General features: G+C 28.2%; 2 protein-coding genes across 2 annotated transcripts in view; one reads left to right on the forward strand and one right to left on the reverse strand.

Annotated features, from left to right (window-relative positions):
* The window catches only part of LOC112689733, a gene marked incomplete in the record, with an annotated part of 415,778 nt that extends 411,620 nt beyond the window's left edge, over positions 1-4,158 (reverse strand). Inside the window, 1 exon segment of the mRNA XM_025563560.1 lies at positions 4,010-4,158. Within this exon segment, the coding sequence (XP_025419345.1) occupies positions 4,010-4,073 (64 nt within the window).
* A 14,300-nt stretch (positions 4,159-18,458) lies between these two features.
* On the forward strand, positions 18,459-24,309 carry LOC112689787 (reticulon-4-interacting protein 1, mitochondrial-like). The gene is made up of 10 exons (XM_025563639.1): positions 18,459-18,928; positions 19,120-19,222; positions 19,309-19,552; positions 19,973-20,118; positions 20,180-20,338; positions 21,583-21,884; positions 23,427-23,615; positions 23,680-23,845; positions 23,917-24,107; positions 24,177-24,309. The coding sequence occupies exons 2-10, from the start codon at positions 19,175-19,177 to the stop codon at positions 24,229-24,231; spliced, it is 1,500 nt and encodes a 499-aa protein (XP_025419424.1). The 5' UTR covers positions 18,459-18,928; positions 19,120-19,174; the 3' UTR covers positions 24,232-24,309.
* The last annotated feature ends 336 nt before the right edge of the window (positions 24,310-24,645 follow it).

The following is a 24,645-nucleotide window of genomic DNA, read 5'->3' on the forward strand; positions in this document are numbered from 1 at the left end:
AACGTTTAAAAAGTATTATGTAAACATATGTACTAACATATTGATAGTCAAATGTACTACTGGAGTATCAGTGATTATAATCGTTAGATAGTTATAAAATAAATTGTTAACGAATTAATAAATTATAAGTATTTTCATTATGCATTTTAGTGTCTAACAAAAATCAATTCGTAAATACGAATATTATATGATAGTACCAAATTGAATCTTTTGAACTCTAATGTATTAATTTGCTTGACGATAACTGAATGAAATACGATGTTAATAATATTAATATTATAGTTTAATCATATAAAAAATACATTATTTAAATTAAAATTTTCATAAAAAATATAATTTAATAACTGTGAATGTTATTTGTTTAGTGTAATATATATTTAAAATTTTCAAATTTAAGTTTCTAGATTATATATAGCCAAACGTGTAGCTGGGTATATTAAAGGGGGGGGGGGGGTGTTTTATAAAATTAATCGACAAAATTATATACAACAAAATAATAAATTTACGTTTACTTTATTCTACAAAATTTAAAATGTAACATTTTGTATCTTATGTATATATATATATATAATTTAAATTGTGTATAAAATGATACAAAATCATGGCTTAATAGATAAAACAGTGTAATAAGCCAGGCCCCGGCATTACATTACTGCTAAGGTAATATATATATATAATTCGTTATAATAAATATGTGTTCATCACGATTCATGTTGAATTTTTACATTTATAAGACTTAAGTATAACATAGTCAAGGGGGTGTTACTACACCTGGAACACCCCCCCTGGCTATACGCCTGTATATAGCTTTAAAAATACTTTTATGGATAAAGTAATATAATACAAAATGTAAAAATTATATTATTGTAGATTGAAATACATATTTTTCTCAAATCTTTTAAATCTTAAATCCACGGCGCATTATGAAATTTGATCTTGCACTTGATGTACTTTAAGGATTATTATTATTCAACTTATAGTTTGGAAAATGTGCTCATTTTAAACTTATCATCGCAATAGAGATCATATAATTGTGTAAAAATGGCAACTATAAATAAATAATTGTAAATTAGCTATCCATATATATTTTCATATAAATATGAAAATTATTGTTTTTAACATACCTAAGTAAAATAAAATATTAAATAAAAATGTAATTTAAATAATATGTCTAATATATTTTAATTACTCAGATCATTCCATAGAAAATATAAATCATATAGAAATTATAAAGCAAACATATTATTAAATTGCTATACTTTATAGAACAGAAATAAAAATGTGATACATACAAATAGTCAAAGTGTGTGTATATGTGAAAAATAAGGATCCTCCAAATATGTATTGAAATATTTCACCAGCTTCTTTAATTTTTCATAAAAATTCTATCCCTCTATGATTGTTTTCTCAAATATATAACTTATAATATATACTCAAATATATTTTATAATTTTACAAAATATCTGATATGTATGGAAATAAACTGAAGTATATGGAGTGATCTGTATCTATTTTGGGGTTAAGTTTTAAAAGTGGTTTATTTCAAAACTACATTCAATGTGTCTTACGTATCCCATAATTTTTCCATCACCACACCTTCAACTATATAAGTATCAAAACCCCACTCTACATATTCGTACGAATATCACAATAACATTTGCTAATGATTTTATAATCTTTATTACTTCTCTATGCTTAATCTTTGTGTCAACGTACACAACTTTCATTCTTACGTTATCTCCAACAAAACTTGCTTCATTTGACATTTTATTCCAAATACTTTATTATAATGTATCACAATATTATATATTAAATTACTAATTTTATTGCTTAGGTACTGAATAGAAAAGTGAAAATTTAACTCAAAACTAAAGTGTGATGTATCATGCGCTTCAAATAATATCTCTTATGGAATATAGAAGGTATTGTTAAGTATATCTAACAATTAATTTATATCATTAACCGTTCAAAGTATTAAATAATATAATTATTTTTATTTGTGTTACAGTAAAAACGCATAAAGTCATTAAAATAACAACTATAGATTAGTTATCTTAAAGTTAAAGTATAAGTTTTATATAAAAAATAACAGTAACGTGAACAAAATTACATTTAAAATGCTAATTAATTATTAAATTAATTAACATTTAAAAATAAAGATAAACCACTTTTTTTTCAACCAAAAAATGTTTTTAGTATTCCAATAACAAGCCTGGCTGAGCTTAAATGTAAAGTGGTTTTGTTAAAACTTTTTTACGAGTCAAATTGTACATAGTAAAACAATTTAACAAGTCTATAGTTAAAAGTTTATTCGAAGAATCTAAATATAATTTTGTACATTTTAATTTTCAAGGATAAATATTAAAATATATCTTTCTTATATTCTTAATTTCGAGACCAGCATTCAAAATATATAAAATTCTTAATATTTTGCTTGTGTTTTTAAAACTTTTGTAATAACGTCATATTTAAGTTCTTTTTATAAAGTGCATATCTATTTAAATATTCAAATTGTTTAAATATAATTAAAATGTTTAAATATTTTAAGTAAAATAATATATCATAATATTACTTTCGTAACAAATGTTGTACCATTCATTTTACGGAAAAACAACACATAATTAAACTAGGTTTCTAATTTTTATGTTATTTGATTAATTTTTAACATCAACCTGTATTATTTATGTTACCTTATAATAAAATATTTTACCGTATATCAGAATATTTTACCATTCACTTAAACATTTTTCTACCTATAACTTAATAGTAATTTATCTTAATTAAATATTAGAAGTACAACATTTATAAGACAGTAGTTATTTATTTGACTCTTACTGAAAAACAAAAATAAAGAATTAAGATAAACAAAAAAAAAAAATCATTGAACGTAATATTTTTGTTTCTATTACGAGTAATAAATAAATTATTTTAATAAAATTATATATGGCTTACAATTTAAATTTTCATAATAATACAGCCGACCAATAAGTTGAAACAAAATTTGCAAATCACATAGTACCTAAATTTGCTATTGAATAATACTGTTGATGTAATAGAAAACATTATGATTAAGACACAACTAAATTAAATATATACGAACGTAGTAATCATTTGTAATTTTGTTTTTCATTGGCAATTACATTTTATTTCAATCGATAAATCTACTAACATCATTAATTGCTCCAAAATTATGCGAGGAGCTCAAACTTAAATTCTAATAAATCTTAACAAAAAATAAATAAAATGTTCCTCGTTACTTAATTTAAAAATATTTTTTAAAATGTAACGCATTTTTTCACTTGATTATTCATATTAACAGTATGGATGTTAAATAATTTAACGGAATAACGAAACGTAATATATTTTCGAAAATTCGCTTTTAACCTCGATTATTTAGACGTAAAAATAAATTAAAATGTCGTAATGCAACACAGCGCTGTAGAACGCCGTTTGTACGGATAAAACGGCGCAGTAAACAAATTTCACAGCCTATGTTCAAACGTTCTATAAGAACAACGCGTGAACTGCATTTATACAGCGCATCCGAACAGTGAACCGTTCAAGACTCAACCGAACGGTTTGAAAACAACCAGGTTTCGCGCCGACCGTTAGTGTAACGAAAAACTGCCGAATGGTCGGTTTACAATATTCCTGCACGTCGTCGTGTACAACGCACAAACATCGAAAAAGAAAATTCAAAATTTGAGGGGAGGGGGTTATTTGGTGATCGAACGAAACCGTCGTGCAAAATAATGTTTCGCGTCGTAGGTCCACTACGAACGAACCGACAGCAACATGTAATATCGGATAATCATCTATACGTCCTATTGACGTTCGGCGTATTAAGTAGACTCGTGAACCATATTCCACTTAAGACCCGAGTAGCTAAGAACCGTCCGCGGGCAGGGATGGGTGATGGGGAGACGACAGAATCGCGAGCCGTGCAAGGGTAAAAATAAGGTAGAAGACAAAGTGTAAATGTAAAAGTAAAGCTGTATCCGTGCAGTACCTGTAACCACGGCGGCGGCGGCGGCGGCGACGAGACAGACGACGATCCACACCTTTGACCACATGGTGAAACGCAGTGCTCACGACCAGCCGGCTGACGGTGACTGACGATATCGTGCTTGCGCGGGACGGTGAGTGCCGGTCGGCGGCGCAAACGATACTACCGGCAGAGCACGCGTGCTGTTGGGACTGCCGCCGCTGCCGCCGCTGCCGCCGCCGCCGCCGCCGCCACACGGATAGTGTACGTACAACGCGATACGCAGGTACTGTTATCATCATTATCTACGGCGCCGAAAACGAAATTATTATTATCCAGAAAATTCCGTTCGTCGTGTTCAACGCCTTCACGTTCGCGTACACTGGTACCAGCGAATAAATTTGATTTCAATCCGTCAGTCGGAGTTGAACACGATCAAAACACGCGGTGGTTCTTAGCAAAAACGATCATTCAAATTCTAAATTCTAAAGAATTCTAAATGGCCGAACAAAATAATTATTACTCGCGGTCAGGGCGTCAATTTTCGTTTTCAATGAATATTTTTACTTAAAATATAACCTCAATTGTACTACAGTTACTATTTATTAGATACCGGTTGATACAACTGGCAATCGAAATTTTCGTTTTACAAATTTCTATAAAAAAAAAAATAATAACAATAACAATTTTGTAAGGAACAATTAGTCCGTGTGGACGGTTCGTTTTTGCTTCCTTAAATTTGCCATTGAAAATATGATCAGTCCGAAGAAATATTAGAAGAAGGGGGGTGAAAACTAACGGTGATAAACACCACTTGAATCGTCTTCATTCACGCCGATTTCGCGACCATGGGAGAACATTAACGTTTTCGTACGGTTACGTGGTACAAGGATCGGAATGGACCAAGAATATTCCAAAGATCGAACGTACGCTCATTACGTCTGGTAATGATAAAACGAAAAAATCTGTAGACGGCGGACATTTTGAAACGGACGCCAACACCCTAGATCAGTGATTCTCAACCGGGATTACATGTCACCCAAGGGTAACTGGACGCAGTGTAGGAGTGACCATAGGCGTGTCCAGACCTCCATGACTGGGGAGGCCAGTTATAAAATTTAAATTTTTTACTTACTACAGCGATCTATAATCTACATCTATATTTGTGACTTATTTTTGTTGTTAACCTGGAATTTTTTCACCCCGTCAAATTAAAGATTTTCTTGATCTTAAAATTGGTTTCCTATGCTATTACAACTATGAACTAATAAATAAGGCCTATTAACTAATGTGCTACTTATTTATTTTTTATAAATATTTTATCAACTAATTTTATATTAATTTGCCCATCTTTGGAGAGCGGACGGACAAATAATAAAATAAGTCTTAGTTAACAAAATAAATAAAAAACGTCCACTAGGAAGACCAAGGACCCGATGGGTGGACGTTATAGCGCAATATACCAAAAATATAGAAGAAGAGTCATCTTTTGACGACGCTTATAGAGAGAAATAGAGAGAAATGGAGAGGTTTTGTAATGGCAGCGATGGCACTTAATGGGCCGATAAGCTGAGGAAGAAGAAGAAGAATTTTATCAACTATACATCAACCTTCTATACACATCTTATTACAGTTATTACAAAATCAACAGTTATTTATCAGTTTGGTTAAACTATTACATTATATTATACTATTACATATTAAAATATTATAAATAATAAAATTCAATAAATTTAAAATTTAAATTCACATTCTACCTAAAATTACCTACTGTTACTGTTTCAGCCATGGATATAGATACTATATATTCGTGGTTTCATCATTATAAGCCAAGAGGCCAAAAGCATCGCTGGGGAGGCCGGTACCCACCCTGCCTCCCTCGTAGACACGCCTATGAGGGTGACACGAAATCTCCAAAAGAAAATGAAAAAAATAAAATTTATCTATTTTAATAAAATCATATTTCCATAACTGTCATGTAAATAGCATAACTTTAAGTTTGTGTCTTTATATTATTTAGGTCCGATAAATACGTGCATTTTGATTTGAGATATCGAATTATGCATTATCGATTATCTTATTCATTTAATCGGGGTCGTTAGTCAGTTATTTTAAAGTCGCTAGAAGACAATATGAGCCTTTCCACCAACAGCCCACGACTTCCTCAACTTTGTAAAAACCACCAGGACCCAATTTTTCATCAGTTTTCATAGAAATCTTTATTATTTTTTCCCTTCTTTTTAATTTGCAAATTTAAACTTTTAACTGACAATGTTTATTGAACCCATATAACTCAAATAAATTGTAGGTGAACTTATTATTTTTCTGTGTACTGTATTTTTTTCTTTTTTTTGTTATTTCAAGAATTATTCTAAAATACACAGTTAATATTATTTATTATTTTGATGTTAGAGTGACACGGTGTTTTATTCTAGTGGCTAAAGGTGACATGAACAAGAAAAAGATGAGAATCACTGCTCTAGATGATGATAATATCGCGCGAGATCGGTACGGAAAATAAGTAAATCGAAAAGTAGCTGCACCGTATAATGGCTTTAACAACTGATACCGATAATTTATTAAAAAATGTCTAAACTATCTAATCCCATTATTGTTATTGTCGTTTATTTCATCGGAAAAAAAACGGGCTTCACTGAACACTATAAATTATAATATGATAATATCGAATAACGTTTTAAAATGAATGTATACTTTTACGTATTAGACACATTGGTAAAAAAACAGTTTTTAGAAACCATACTTTCTATAACCGTATCAATAGATATTCAAGACACCTCTGTGTTTAAAAGTAATGGGCAACTACAATAACTAAGAATTCGACAGCATCTATGAAAACACAAATGAAGTAAAACAAATATAAAAATAAAATCTTTTTTTTATATAAACATTATTATATTATAATTTAAATAATATTTGCATTATATATAGTAATAAACAAAAAAATAATGAGCAAGCCAAATACAGCTATAACAATTATCACTGATTTACCAAATACTGTCTAAACCCATGGATGTTATACAAACAATAAACGTAAAGAATAATAATGTTTGACACATCGTGATGAATTATTATTATTCTCATGTTGAGTATTTATATTATTTCTATCTACATGATAAAAAATATATTATCTAAATCTAACTATTGTTTGTATAAATCAAAAATTTCTAACGTTTATTGAAAACGTATAACATTATCCTTCTTAGATGACAAAAATTGATCCATAATCCATTCTGTGTCAAACCCATTAAAAACTATTTATCGAAAAACGTTGAATTAATCATTTAAATGATTTTTAACACATAAGCCATGTTCTTGTTCTGCTCTAAGACTGCATATGCATATAGTTGAATAACGACCAATTATAAAACACCTATAAAATATAATTAATAAAAAATCAAAATCAATAACAATATTTCACAATTCATACTATTCTTAGACGTGACTATAGATATTAATGCATAAAAGTAGAATTTAGTTAATAAATCATCATTATTTACATTAAAATTTCACTCAAATACACTTTAACATGTTTTATTTTATCAATAAAAAAAACACCTTTCAATTATCATATAAATAAAACTATTGTAAGAATTAAGTTTTAAAAAAACAATGATTACTATACTAATAATCATAAAATGAAATAGATAAAAATTAAAAAAACCTGATAACTATGATATTTCAAAGATTAGGTTTTATTTATGTCACAATATTTATTTAGTAATACATTTACTTAAAATAAAAATGTTACGATCACTCGTAGTTAAAAAAAAAAAAAATATGGGTATGCTTAGGAAAATGGTTGATTTTTTTTTTTATTAGTAACTTCTAGTATAACTAATCGTATTATAGCTCAACAGTTATTCAATATATGTATAGGTACATACCTAGAATATAAAACCTACAATAGAATGCATTACAAAATATTTTAAATAATAGAAAATAGTGTTAGATATAAATATGGATCGAAGACCAAATGAAACGAACAAGTTACAGATAACATAACGTACGGTGATTAAAAATATTGTAATAATTTAGTTAATTAGATATGAATAATGTTTGAACTATAGAATAAGCTGTTTGTTAAGAACAGCTGTAAGAAACATAATGAGGGGATTTATTAACGCGGATAGTTCTGAGATAAATTTAGTAATTAACTAGTTAGTGTGGCTATTAGGTAAAAGGATAATATTAGAATCGGTGATGGAGCGTAAGAAACTTTGAGAATATGAGAAGGAGTTTAAAGAATGCTTTAAATATTGGATATCCTTCGTAGCTGGAGATATGATTGCAAAGGTCATACATTTAATATGTAAGCAATTTAAAATTACTCAAATTGTGAAAATAATCGTAATTTGAAATCCATTGGAATTATTCAATTTTTCAATACGATCTCTATACATATAGGCTATTATTACTATATACCATATCTATATTATCATCTAGGTAAAAATAAAAATAAAATAATGACGCAATTTCATTTTATTTTAAAAATATTTCCTTTTTTTTCTTTTTTCTATAGGACTGAGGTATTTTAGTGAGAGACAAATTCAAGAAATAATGAACAAGGCCCCTTCCTAAGGTTATTTTTTTACATGCTCATACTTATACCATAGTGTATTTTTTAATATTCGTATGTACAAATTTACATAATAATAAAAGAAACGTGAATTATAATATAAATTAGGTCATATCGATTAGTGAACTAAATCTAAGGAGGGATCATTTTGAACGTGATGCCTTCAGACATCATTGTATAAATATAACTACTCGCGCATGTTCCTCGTAATATTGATGTTCAATAATATAATTATTATGAACTTTTGCTATACATTACATTTTGAAATGCAAATATAATATTTGCATGTTAATCAAATCTGTTTAAGACGATGTATGATGAATACGAAAGCCTATCTTAAATGAAAATTTAATTTAGTGCTGTCACAAATTATAATGTGTTAATAGTTATTACATCAGGTAAGACAAAAACTTATTTATATTACACATATATTTGTATAACACAATATTATTTTGGTTTTATTCAATTCCATCCTGGGCAGTATAACTGCTTATTTAAATCAAATCGTCGACATCTACATATATAATTAAATACTCGCTTTAAATACTACACTTGAAATTAATGAACTAACTGATATCCGTTTCATTAGTCAATGACACTTTTAACGCTTACTACAAATCTCTATCATCTACATCGCATTTTTATACGATTTTTTTTTTTTTTTTATATAGCTTAAACGATATATTCGAAGTCAATTTAAAATATTTTACTTTGGTGAAAATTTTTAATTTTGCAAATTTATAACTGCAAATGATTTTTTATTGTTCTGTATTTTTGTTTTTCTTTTGCTTTATACGTTCATATTACTCAACTTTTGGAATGAATAAAATTACATTTCTACAGCTATATGCATAAAATATCATGCAAATACGGAAAACAATAGCGTACTTACGGATGGCAAAAAGGATCAGATTAAACCACCACCAAAGACAAAAAAGCTTCAAGCTCTTGAAAACAGAACAATAAGCCGAAATAAAGGACAATCCTGTATAAAACAAGACGTATGGTCATCTATAGTCACCTTAGTTTACTATCAAAGTTTTTAAAGAACATACAATTTCATGTGATTTACGAAACGATTAGTCGTCAGGTTATTAGTCAGATGAGTCATTATACAAGTTTGATCAAAAAATGAATATTATAGATGTTTTATAATATTCTAAAGGTGACATTTATGATACGTTACTCCTATTATTTTTATTTTGTTGCGTGGTATTTTAATTTATCATCCTAACTCATCAAGTATTGTACGATTACCTCAAATATTATTTAAAATTGATAATTCGAATTTGTGCGAATTTATTTTAAAACATGTTTAATGTAATATATATTTGGTTACATAGAAGAACCTTGAAAGACAATATTTTTTCTAATATGGTTACAGAAATGAACAATTTAATATAACTCGTAAAAGCTGATAAGCTGTAATTGATGTTTCTTTATTCGAAATTTTCTAATTTTCTTTTCTACATTTTCTAAAGCATTAACAATTGGAATAAACATTTTTTCCAACCGTTATTAACCGTAATCTTATTTCGCACATAACAACAAATGTCACTTTAATATGGATGAAAGAGTATTTTATGTTTGTATAGATTTTTTTTTAAATTCCAGTTCACTGTATTGAGCCCTAAAAAAGTGAAAATACTTAAAATATATTCAATGCAATTTCTTATGATGGTCATTTTACATTCATCACTAATTACTAAGTAAGTTTAATGAGAGTGACCTACAATACACTATAGAGCTCTTGGGGATGTGATTCTTATTATTCCTTGATCACCATTTAAATATCCAATCATTGGTGCAGTGCCGTCATATCCTTGTCCGACAATTTTTTCCAAATTAATTTTACGATTTTTAAATTTTCTAAAAATGCTGATACTAAACTAGAGCAACTTAAACCTAAGACACCTATAAAATTAAAAAATCTTCCTGAATTGCAGAAACTTTGGTGTTAGGATCGATATATCAACTGAAAAACAATATTTATTCTTATCTCGCAATATCAGCTGTTTCATTAGTCATTGAAGAAAAGAATCACACAATTAAATGAAAATTTTCTACTTTATGTTTGCATAATTTTTGAAAATTTTTTCTCTGATAGGCTTAACTTTTGTTTTAGTATTTTTCCACCGATTAAAAACCTTTGAAACCAAAAAACCTACATATTTATAATTGGAGTGAAAACTTAATTATATTTCATTGTCACTATATAATATAATATAATATACCGATGTTTCTATAATATAAAAAAAAATTAAGAAAGTCATTTTGGGGGTTATTTGAACCTCCAAAAGTACCTCTTGGACACATCCCTACTATTTCATAACAGTATAGAACACACTATTTAACTCATCATACAAACATAAAATGCTGTTTAGACATTCTGTCCAAATATGACAAACAACAGATACTCCTACTAAACTCACAGAATAAGGAAAATACGAATACATCCAAAATTACAACATCGTACCAAGTATATCTATATTTACACATATGTTCATGTTACTTTATTTTAATTTAACTTCCTTCTTTCTCTGAATAACGCGTATTATTATAATTTAAATACGATTATTTTATATTATTTAATACTTACTCATTGAATTTCAATTAAGCTCCTAAAAAAATAATAATAATACTTAAATGAATAACTTACTATCTAACGATTTTCTTTATAAATTAACACAAATTTATTTATATTTTTTTTAAATAACACAATATAGAACATAATAATTTTTTCAAAGCGATATTTTACCACAATCAATTTAATTATAATGTTATAAATATACCTATTCTTATACTTCCAACCGTACATAGTTCGTTCGGTCTTCCCGAAAGTAAATAAAAAAATTTTACCTTTGACATTTCGTAAATTATGTTCTCGTAAAAACATTTTTTTATTATTTAAACAAATTATTTTAAATAAATAAAAAAATGTCATTGATATAAATATTTCATTAATAATGTACCCATCACAGGCAAAAATAGGGGTAGATAGGGGCTTAACTCCCCTTAGCATAGCTAGAGCCCTCCCTCACAAAAAAACTAATGATTTTATTACATGTTTTATTATAACGTAATAGCATCCAGTATACAGTATACCTGAGCTTCAGCCTCCTCAAATTTCAAGCACTATTATATGGTACCCATACAATTTTATAATTAGACGCATAAGAAAAAAAAACCATCAGTCGTATTATTTCTTCGAGGCATATGATCTAAATAATGTTTTTCCTCCGAGCTAATATTTTATTATGTAATATAGATTCCCGACAACTAGCAGATACAAAGAATGAAATATTTAAATTCAAATTGGTCGAACAATAATAAGGTACTTGAATAATGCTAATATCAACTACTGAGTCGATTAAATGTAATGTTATAAAATGTCTAATCTTGCATAGAAATCTACGAGAATATTACCCTTTTTTTTAATGTTATCGTAAAGTTTTTATTTCAAACAACTATTCTGATAAATATCTCTACTTTAGTATAATATTTCTCGTATTTTTATAATTCTAAAAGTGATCGACTACCTACCTACTATACGATTTTTAAATCAATGTTCCATATCTTTGTTTATAAGTACAAGTAGTCCATTTAATTATATGCGTTTCTCATACTTTTGTGGTTCATAGTCTGAAATTTTAAGAGCAACTCACCGCTAAACCCTGTCTCATGTCATTTTCATAAATAAAAATTTTAAAATTAAAATATTTTATTTTGATGTTGAATATTAGCTCATGTATTGAACAGGTGCGTACTGGCCCACCGAGATACCGGGAAAAACCAGATAGGCCCTCTCAAAAATGTTAAGACCTGGGCCCCTTACCAAATAGGTACCTGTAGTTTCAGTTAAATTCAGTAATTTTATTATTTTTAACAATTATAATGCAATACTGATGGACAGTCGACTTATTCATTTATTACCCAATGGGAAATGAGTAAAAAACGCAATTTTTCGAATAATTAAATTGATTTGTTTTTGTTAAATATGTCTATTACCATTATTTCGATTATTAAAATCATTCGATTATTCCATTTGATTATTCCCATCACTAGTTGTAACATCACCAGTAGAATCGGTAAGTAATGTTGCTGAAGTTCGGTGGAAAAAATGGCCTATACCAGTTCGGGAATACAGTAAATTTAAATACATTGCAATTTCTTTAAGCATATTTCCAATAACCTATTTGATGCATTAACGATTTTTATAACTAAAAAAAATCTATCTGACGTTACATTTGTGGGTCATAATTCCATGCATTTCTTAAAATATCATATAACCCTTTAATAGTAAATAATCGTAAACAATTTGTTTTTAAGTAGAGAAGTTTAATGAGTAATATATATTTTACTAATGAATATTACGTATATCGTAATAAATTAACGGAGAATGAATAGCCAATATAAACAAAATAATTTTATCTCACCTACCTTTTTACTAAGTATTGAATATTAGGAGTTTCGTCAATGAATTATTTATATCGGTTGAAGTCAAAACTTTAGATTTTTTAATTATAATTTACTCGATTTTCTATTTACATAAACTTGTAATTTCAAATAAGTACCAACGTTAATATTATGTTTCATATTTTTCATGCTTTTAAAGCATTGAATAAATAGACCATAGAGTTTACGGTTTAATTTCTGTAGATATTTTGTTAAAATTTGTAAGAAGCACATTTTCCGACAACGATTTGGTTTTATTTATTTTTCTCAATTTTAAAAGTTTTTTTATAAACCATTATATATCTTTCTTTTGTTTTTTCAGGCAATAGATTTAGTGAAACAGCATTTGCCGTTTTAACCATGTATGGTAGAGTTAATAGTTCACTACAACTACTGTACTGATTGTCATCTTTCGTATTAATGATTGTTTGCGCGCTTCGAAGTCAAACCATCACTGGTTCGATTGTGTGACGTACTCGTGTCATTTGCAATAAAAAAGAACACTTAACAAGGATAATTAATGAAATTATAACAAATGCCGGGATAAACGGGCCAAAAGTGCCACAGTAATATTAACAAAAAGAGTAATAATAAATATGATAAATCTAAAAATAACAATAAAATCTATGCTCCAAACTCATTGTAATAATATAACAAAACAAATCGTATAAAAATAAATATAATATTTTAGCCCAGGGCCCCGGGCTCCCACAAAATGAGGGCCTCTTCTCAGTGGAATTTTTTTAAATATAAAACATGATAATATAATATTTTCAAAATAGATTTAAATCACAACTTCAATAAAAATGTTTAATCGTTAATAATGTCATAAATATATAAATAAATCTTATTATTAATATACTTGTATATTATAAATTCATAATAATATGTTGTGAATTTTCAAATATAAATTTAAAATCGATTATTATGGACATTTAGAGCATAGGATAATCCCGATTGAATAATATTCGTAATTTTGTATGCTTTTAAATACTAATAAAAAAAAAAAACAAGTTATAAATAAACACATACAACTTGTGAAGAAAGCCGCCTAGCCAATGTTCTAGATAAACACAACAATACGTACCGATTAAGTTGTAAATAAAAATATGCTATAGCTGATAACGTAAATAAAGATGACAAGGTGAGACATGAAAGACTGAGGTTTTACGAAAAATTGATATAGATGGAAAAGACCTACAATTCATAACGAATTTGTATTGGCATCAACAAGTTAATATTAGAATAAATAACACATTTTCTAATGACTTTAAAATTCGAAGAGGAGTTCGACAAGGATGTATCCTTTCGCCATTGCTTTTCAATCTATATTCAGAATAAATAATGTCAACGGCCTTAGAAGAAGCAGAGGAAGACATTGTTATAAATGGGAAAATTATAAACAACTTAAGATATGTATTATAGATAATGATTAGCAACATCGAAGACTTACAAAAGATATTAGACAAAGTAGTAACAGCTAGTGAAAACTTAGGTTTACATTTAAATGCCCAAAAAACCAAATATATGATAATTGATAAAGAACCGGTAAATCTGCATAGACTTAACAATGTCCCCTTAGATAGAGTACATAAAATTAATTATCTTGGACAACCATTGATAGATAACTGGAACCATTCGCACGAAATAAAATGTCATATAGAGAAAGCAAGAGTAGCTTTTATGAAAATGAAAAATATATTCTGTAGCCATCAACTAAGTATAAATCTCCGAATAAGAATGGTTCGTTGTTATGTATTTACCGTACTTTTTTATGGAGTAGAGACTTGGACTTTATCCAAAGTTTCGATCAACCGAATCCAAGCGTTCGAAATGTGGATATACCGCAGAATATTAAAAATTAGTTGGTGCGATCACATAACGAATGTTACAGTATTGGAACGAATGAACAAAAATCTGGAAATAGTAACAACAATAAAAACGCGTAAACTTCAATACCTGGGACATTTTATGCGACATACAGAAAAATATAGTCTACTACAATTAATAATACAAGGCAAAATAGTTGGAAGAAGGAGCAGTGGAAGACCACAAATTTCCTGGATGGACAAACTCCGAATATGGTTCAATACATCAATATCTCTATTCAGAACAGTCGTTATTAGAGATCAAATAGCTAATATGATTGCCAATGTTCGATAACGAATACGGCACTCGAAGAAGAAGAAGAAATATTATTATTATGTAATCGAAAAAAATATCTACTTCTAAGGTTGGGTCCAGGGCTATCACATTCCTAAATCCGGCCCTGCATATAATAATATGATTTCAAAGAAACATCGATGATGACGATAACGCAATGCACCATCAGTGGCGCTGGAACAATTTTTGAACCGTGGGGATTTTCACAGCTACAAATATAGGGGAAGGTATTATATTATACCTATATTATTATAACGGCTGTGTCCGATCACATCCGTTGTTTGTAATCAAATGATTCTTGAAATAAATTAGATTACAAATCTATTGTACAGTTGCGATAATAATTTCCTATTCTAAAAGCTATTCTATTTTGGTGTTGGGGTTAAATATTAAATCATTTCTATAAGGGGTAATTGTCTCCATGTTATCTTATTCTTATATATATATACCTCATATACTACATAAAATATTAACTGCTACTAATATAGTACATGCAAGTTATTTCTAAATAAAACTATTAGTATACTATATATATATATACTATATATTAGTACATGTATGTTATTACTCAAAACAGATAGTTTTTTAAATATATTTGAGTTTTGTTTCTATATTCAATATAAAAACTAATGTAGAAGATAGCCTATGTATTTTAGTCACGAGAATGTACATTCTAGGAAAATGTCCGTGGGGGCTATGCCCTCACGGAATTTTTCCCGTGTGAGCAGTTGCCCCCATTGTTCCGGCGCCTATGTGCACCATCATTGTATTAAACTTTTCAACATACCCAATTGGCAATGGATAATTTGATTCATTATTTTTGTACTTAATTTCTGTATTAGTCTGTATTAGCATTCAACTGTGATTATTTCATAAAACCTTTAATATCTTTTCTAATTTCTACGGTCTGAAGACTAAACTACGAACTACTTATATAAATAAGTATCCAAATATAGTTTATTATGTTCATTAAAATGTTGCAAAAATGTAGTCATTACTATAGACGTTCGGCCCCCCTCTGATCGCCGGCCCCCTTTAAAAAATGAGATCAGTCCGTGGCCTGACCTAAACATATACTCGGCGCCAGTGGTAGCGGGTACAACAATAAATTGTCCACTAATTATAATAAATAATTACTATTGAAAAGAAGTTGACAATGAAAACATATACGGTTGGTGAGGGGTATGCCGTGCGACCCAAAAGATCTTAATTGCCTGTTAAACCGTGATAAGAAGTACCTATTCCAAGAATATAAATTAATATTGATTATTATTATTATTATTATTTACTGAATATGGCTATTTATTAATTCTTTATATTATTTTATATTATGAGGGAAAAGAACAGTCTGCTTGGAATATTTTAAGAGGACGTCGCACACGTACGACATAATACATTTTCTTTTGCCGGTTTCAATAGTGTGCTTTTAGTTTTGAAATTAAACTGAATTGACCTATTATCAAACATTTAGGTAAGAACATTATCTGTGTTCTCTCGTTGTTGTTTTTAAGATATTTTAATTTTTAAGATAGCTATAATTGTTATGAGTATGAAAAATGTTAAATGCTCATAATTCATTTAAAAATTAAAATATCGTAAAAAACCAACGAGAAAACATAGATAAAGTTCTTACCATCAAGTTTCATTATAGGTCGATTCATTCTAATTTTTTAACTAACGAAGCTAAGCCTAATCTGCTGAACGTAAATTTGCCCATGTTCTGCACTTGTAAGATGGAGACAATTGTCTGTATAGCGTCGACCTAATACAACAGTTATAATAATAATAATAATAATACCATAATAATAATTATATTTATATTGTATTATTATTTATTTATTGTAGTTAACTATTATGATTTATAACTTATATGTCAAGTAGTTAAGTCAAAAAACTAATTCAATATTTTCCAAAACCGTTGTTGCAAATTCAAATATTCGATTCTGCATTGATAGTGATAACATTAATAATAAAATAGGTGATTGCTAATGGGTAAAACTTTTTTATGGCAGAACAAATTACTAACAGCGCAACCTATTGACATGGCTCCCACACTACTACAATTCTGGCTCCATTTCACTTTATAAAGCATTAATGATTTTTCCTATCGTTTGGACTATCTATGTATATTTAATCAATGGTATTAGTGTATATCACGATTAAAGATATAAGTATATAGATCTTAAATCGTGTTAGTGAATACTGAGAATAGCAACAAGGCAACATTAATAACTTATTAGTTATTGGTAAATACGTACGGTTAAATAAAATAAATATACTGATTTATATGGAATAGTTCTAGAAATCTTAAGAATGTTGAAAGTTTGGTTTTCAAACATTTTACTGAACTATTTATATTTTATTTTACTTGTATTGAACTATTTTTAAGAACATACTATTCATATATAATAAATACGACGGTTTAAATTTTTTTTTTAATATTTAATTTAAAATTTATTCAATATCACTCAAATAAAAATAATTATTTTAATATTGTTGTGTATATATTTATTTTTATAGAACTTAAATCAAAATGTAGATTTGGTTTATTATTTAGGCTTATGGTTATTTTATAATTTTGTGTAAAAAATGGATAGACAACCTGGCTATTGTCAATAGATATACATACATGAGACTCATTTCTATTGGTATTTATATTAAGTGGGCTCTAATTATATCCAGTTTCCCGATAGGGCAAATGGACCCAGTACACGCCTGGTGTTGAATCATCAAATTATGTATTGTAAAAGTACATTACACATGACATGCATTTATAGAGGGGAAAACTCAAAACGAGATAGTGTACATTTAAAATATAATATTTATAAATAATCTATCTAGCTGAGAATTAACTGGATTGGGAACGCGTATTATCTAAAATTAAAACAATTATAATTTTCCCATCGGGATTTTAGACCAATTCTTGTAAAAATATATATGCGTTCGTCGTTTTAAACGGCGATCAATAACAATAATTGTTCGACGTCGTTACATTTTCTGCGGTATGACGAACCCTTGAGAAACAATCGCCGAGCCCAAAGGGCGGAGCACAGTTTGGGAACCGCTGAACCGGATAATGCAAAGTTTTTTGCACCAGACCGTATCAATTCTGAACAAACGTGAGCGACAAAATAATGAAAAATTCGGCACGAGACCCGTCCGTATACAGTTTAATCTTGACTTGCGTTTCCCGCCCGTCCGCCATATCAAACGTTACCGCCGCGATATCAGCTGCTCGTCAGCCGACCGACTCTGTGACTTTTGTTCGTCCCGCGGCGTCGGATCGACAACGGAACGGACGACCGGCAGACCTGGAAAATCGTTCACAGGACGGAACGTCGTCGCCGCGGAACACAGGCGGACCGGAAAATTCGATTGTTCGGTTTCTATTGCCGTTATTCTCGACGACGCGTGATGATAACGCTTATCGATACCGCAGTTCGGAAGATAGTCCGGTCGTGATTAATTTTTTTTTTCTTCTATCATTTCGGTTCTCACTCGTGATCGGTCGCCCGCTCGGCAGCGATGGATTCTTAATGAAATACGTGACAAACTCGATATGTAAGATCCGTGTACGATTTTCGTCTGCGAGCGTGTACGATTGTCGTGGGCACGTTGATATTTTCCTTTTCGACTTTTCAACGGCCCCCGTGCACCCGTTCGACCGTGAATCGCCACCTCGCGATGTACCGCCGTCTCATCAGTTCTTATCCTTGTAATACCACCAGGTAAGTGATTTATATTATTATTATTATAATAATTCGCTATTCTCATCGTGTACAATCTTTGCAATGCGTTCACTCCGTTTTTCTCTCTTCCTCTCTCTCTGTCTTTCACTTTTATTATCTTGGGTGTGTCTCAGTTTTTTCCCATATCTAGAGCCAGGTTTAAAATGTATTCAAACCCACTCATGTTTCAGCCCTTGAGATTTTTCAAACAAAAGACTTTGTGCATAGATTCAATATTGCCTACCAATGGGGAAAATCATCACCGATTTCTATAATGGAATTGAAACGTTTAAGGTTTGTGTAAATTTAAATATATACAGATATGAATTTTTAGGTGTATAAATATGTTTCATTTAATTTTTTTTTTTTTGTGTAAACAGGAGCTGCTGGTGACAGCATTAGACAATGGAACCGTTGTGTTTGATCGATGGTCAGATCAAACAACTCAGTTTGTACTAGAAGCATGGAACTCCAGATCTATACAAAGCACCCAAGAAGGGCTGCATCTGGCATGGGAACAATTTATGCTAGCTTGGTTACAGACCAAATACACATTTCAGCAAGACTTGAATTTGTTTGTTGATGCACTACAATCAAAAATAATTTACTTAACTGGCAATAGTCGTAAGTTTGGAATCATTGCATTTCTCATTTTTGTGCCATATAGAAAAATGTGTAATTTATTATTGATTTTATAAATTATTTTATTTTAATATTTAAGACTAATAACTAACATTTTTCCAATTAAATAATTAAAATATTATTAATTTTAATTTTCACAATAGATGGTATTATTAGATAACTTTTAAATTATATTATTTTCTATGTTTATAGTAAATTTAATAAATATTTTTAAATTAATTTTTCATTTTTTACTATTTAAATAATTATATTTTTATACGTATAAAAAATAAATAAACTTTATTTTATTTATTTTATTTAATAAACTTAAATTATTTATTTATTACTTATACTAATTTTAATATTTATTTAATTAATTTTATATTCCTATTACTTACATTTTATAATTTTTTTTTTTTTTAGTCAACCGAAGTCATGTTTATATTGGTTTTGCTGGTCTTTTTGTTGGTAGTGGTGTTGGGTTCTTGATTGGTATTAGTGTAAAGCCATCTGCTATAACCGTTACCCATATGAAAGCTGCATCTGCAACCAGTTATAATGGAATTGAAGTATTATTTTATTTCCTGACTTATTGTATTCAAACATAACTAAACATTAACTTAATTTTAGAGTATATCATTACTAGAAGATGTTGTGACTCCCAAAATCACCGAATCTAATCAAGTTATGATAATGGTCAGAGCTGCTGCATTAGATCCAATGGATATTTTAGTTGCATCTGGTTATGGATCATATATAAGGAAATTTTTAATGAGGCATACATTGAGTGTAAGTAAAGAATTATGTGAATAATTAAAATATTTAATATGAAAACCTCTTGGTACAATACATTTTATTGAAGTTTGGTAAAACTTTTCTTAAATTAATACGTTTTTAATTTTATGTATTCATATTTCATATAATAAATCAAATACTGCTAAAAATGTTCGTAGTCTAAACATAAATACTGCCAGTACTTCAAACAAATATTATTCTAGAACAACACATTGCATAACAATATCATAAATATATTTAAATAGTACACCTAAATGTTATTCAAACCATGTATAAACTATTTTAAATTTTCTCCCTCTCTTTTTCAATATAACAACGTAAGCATTCTGGCTACAGTTCCATAAATGTACAAATTGTCTCCAATAAAATGTCTGCTGCTGTCTTCACAATACTTCGTGGTCCAAATTTGTGTGTCGTTTTTTTACATGCTCTCTTCTCTTAACTGTTCTATAACCCATCATTGAGTAATCGAACAGGTTCAAATCTGGGCTTATGAAGGTTCAACAGATGCCTTAATGAAATTCAGAACATCATTTTCAAGTCACTCTTGTGTTATTTTTGCTTTATAACTAGCTGCCGAATCTTGTTGGAATACCCAATTGATTCCTTTGAACAATTAATAATTAAGAGGCTTTACTATAGGGTCTAAGACCAGTTGTCTATTAAACACAAGCCTGGGTTTTAACCTGTTTCTCACAGAAATAGATTTGTATTAAGCCATGACATGACACAACCTACCAAACCATTACTTGAATTTGGCGGTGATCTCATTGAATGCGTGAAACTTTCTCTTTGGCCTCTAATGACAATCTAGCATATACCCTATAATTTTGTTTGTTATATTTTTCCTTTAAGATAAATATTTTTTCATATGTAAATAAAATTTGTGTACATTTTACTGGCCATACGAGCATAGCAGTTTTTTTGATTTTTCATGTCTTTAATCCATCCATCAATAGATGGCTCATACATCTTTTATATGCACGCAAATCTAAGTCAACTTGTAATATTCAAGGGAACAACATACGTTGATTTTCATCTCTTCGAGCAATGATTTTCTGATTTTGTAGTGGGTAAAAAATTTCCCTCAACTATATAACATTGACAGTATTTGTATCTAGATTATGTATATTTATACCTCACAAATATAATTATTCTACAACTCAAACAAATAAATGGTTTAGTAATATATTTTTGTTTATTAATTAATTTTCAATCAATTCAATTTTTGTTTACAGAAATCAATTCATCGAGAATTCCCACTAATATTAGGTCGAGATTGCTCGGGTGTTGTTATTGATTTAGGGTCAGATGTAAGACGTGACATAAACATTAATGATGAAGTTTGGGTATCGCTGCCACCATGGTCTCCTAGTGGTACACTATGTGAAACTATAGTAGTACCTGATAAGTATGTGGGACATAAGCCTCGTACATTACCACATGAACAAGCAGCAACCCTTCCGTACTCTGGTTCATTAGCATGGTTAGCTGTATTTCAGACAGCTAATTTGAACCCCTTAAGTGCTATAGATAAAAAGTAAGGCTATAATAGGGTCAGTTTTACAATTCATTGGTTAGTTAATCGATGATCAAATTTTAATTATAGATTAAATAGACAAGTGAATTGTATAGTTGATGGTTCGGCTGTGATTAGTTAATCAATGAATTATATAATATTTTCATTAATTTTGATTTAAGTTGATATTCAATTTTGATATTTGTTTATTACTAATTTTATGAAATATTAAATGAAATTTAAATAATATCCATTATTGCATTTGGTTTTTTTGTTGTTGTTATTAAAATATTTTAAATTTAAATTTACTTTGATTATTATGAAGCAATCCTCATAGTTGATGAAGCGTGTAATAATAATGATCAATTCGAGATTGGAATATTCTTTGACACCTCGAAAAAGCAATTATAACTGCAAAATTTTCAAATTCCTCAGTACCCCAAAATATAAAGAATAAATTTATTTTACTTTTAGTAGAAAAAATTAAAAATATATTATAATTTATAAGTATTTAAATTTGTTAGTTGTTATTTTTGTATTTTTTAATATTATATTCAAATTTCAATATAAGAATTACACTGTGGTACAATGATTTATTTTAATTTAATCAAATTTGAATCTAAAAATCTAAAAAGAATTATACAGGTTTTATAATTTATCTTTTATCTAACTGTTAATTTAAATTATTTTTAAAAAAATTAAAAAATTTACTGAAATATTTATTTAATTATTAAAATCTCAAAAATAAGCATTTAAAATATAAAACTATAAAATATCCAAAAATATGCAAAATAAAAATAGTAATATTTGATTCAGTAGAAAATGAATCAAATTTGTATCTAGACCCACATTAAATTGAATCAATAGAAATAAAATGTGCAATTTAATAAATATTGGAGCCCTATTCATAAGACATTTAATAAAAAAAAAACAAGGAATATGAGTTTTGAAAGAATAAATTATTAACAATGACTTTTATAATTTAGATAAATACCAAAATTAATCAGTGTTTACCAACGTTGGATGTTTGACTAACTTAACAATCTTATAATTAATGATTAAAAGGTGACCAAAATCGTTAATTATAGATTATCACTTAATCACTGTTTAACCAACTACTGTACAACTGGCCCATAAAGTAATTTTTTTTTAAATTAAAATAATAATAATAATTTACATATAATTCATTTTTATTAGAAAATATGATACAAGTATAAATGTAATATTATTTTATTTTTGTATCAAATTTATTTAATACAAATTTTAAAATGTTTGAAATATCTGTATTGATATGCTATTTATGGTACATAATATGTATATATGTCAATATTAATATATTAGTATAATATAGGTAATAATATTAATGTTAATTTTTAAATATATTCTGTATTCGTAATAAATTCTTTTAAAATTATTTAAAATTATTTTTAAATTTATTTCAATAACTTAAATCTAATCGTTTATTGTAATTTATTGAACTATTAAACATTGTTTTATTAATATTTTCTGTTTAAAATTAACAATTATTATTTAAATATAATAATTTATGTTAATGATTTTCAGAATTTTTGTTTATTGTGAAGATACTGGTACAGCATCAATAATCGTACAGCTTTGTTGTTATTTGAAAGCTAACGTTACTGTTGCTTGCCCTAATCGTGTGTGTCATTTCATGAAGTACCTTGGTGCTACCACCACTTATGAAACTGAATCCTCCAGTATAGATCAATTACTTAGTACCGCGCCAAGCGGGTAAATTAAATAATTAATTATCTTTTGATTTTACTTTGATTATATATAAATTATTTACTTATAGGTACGATTATGTATTTAACACTGCAGGCGAACTTAAAAGTAATTTATGCAAACAATTGTGTAGCATTACTGGTTTAGTAGTAACTATTGGACCACACCGTTTACCATCAGATACATATGGACCTGTACAAGGATTTTTCTATATGTTATGGCTTAAATTTGTTTATGTGAGTTTGCCTTGACTATAGTTAAAATAAAAACTTTTATAAATAATAAATATGATTAAATCTTATTTTAGATATTCAAAGGTAACAAATGTTGGGACCATTATGAATTTGATTCTAGAATACTAAACGAACTTTCTAGCATGGCTGATGATTACGTTCTCAAACCTGTATTGGATAAAACATTTATGGAGCATGAATTGGAACGCGCATTTAAACATGTTGAGAGCAGACAACCCATTGGTAAAGTAGTTATGAAATTCAGGTATGTCAATAGATTTTCTTTACTATAGCAAAACTTAATAAAATAACATTATCCGATTTCACTTTTCAGTAATTTAAATGGACCTACCGTTATGACGCCCAGACCTTCTGGACTTTTATTTTAGTAATTTAAATTATGTTGGAACTATAAGTTTGTCAAAATAATGTGTGTTGAGTTAATAATTATAATTTTTTTTTTGTTATATATATATTTTTTGTGTATGTAATAATGCGAATGTATAATTGTAATACAATTTTTTAATTGTTGAATCAATTTATTTATTTTACTTGTTTCAATCTAGTTTAAAAAATACAATATTATATTTTATAGTATAGATTCTAACTAAAGTTTGTATAAACATTTCAATAACTCCATTTTTTTTTTCTTATGAATATATTATTATTTATAATTGGAAATTATCAGCAGTAAGACATAATAGTAAGAAAAATGCTTTATTCATTTTTTAAAAAATATAAATAATGAAATATATTCATCTACAATTTTGTGGTGTTACAAACAATGTTAAAACAACACTTTT

The sequence above is a fragment of the Sipha flava genome, unplaced genomic scaffold (assembly GCF_003268045.1).
Source record: "Sipha flava isolate LNK unplaced genomic scaffold, YSA_version1 46_pilon_pilon, whole genome shotgun sequence".
Lineage (NCBI taxonomy): Eukaryota > Metazoa > Arthropoda > Insecta > Hemiptera > Aphididae > Sipha > Sipha flava.

Coding starts and splice junctions, on each gene's coding strand:
- LOC112689787 (XM_025563639.1), top strand. CDS start 19,175: ATGGGGAAAATCATCACCGATTTCTATAATGGAATTGAAACGTTTAAG. Junction 19,223..19,308: donor ATGGAATTGAAACGTTTAAG/GTTTGTGTAAAT, acceptor TTGTGTAAACAG/GAGCTGCTGGTGACAGCATT. Junction 23,616..23,679: donor CTTAGTACCGCGCCAAGCGG/GTAAATTAAATA, acceptor ATTTACTTATAG/GTACGATTATGTATTTAACA.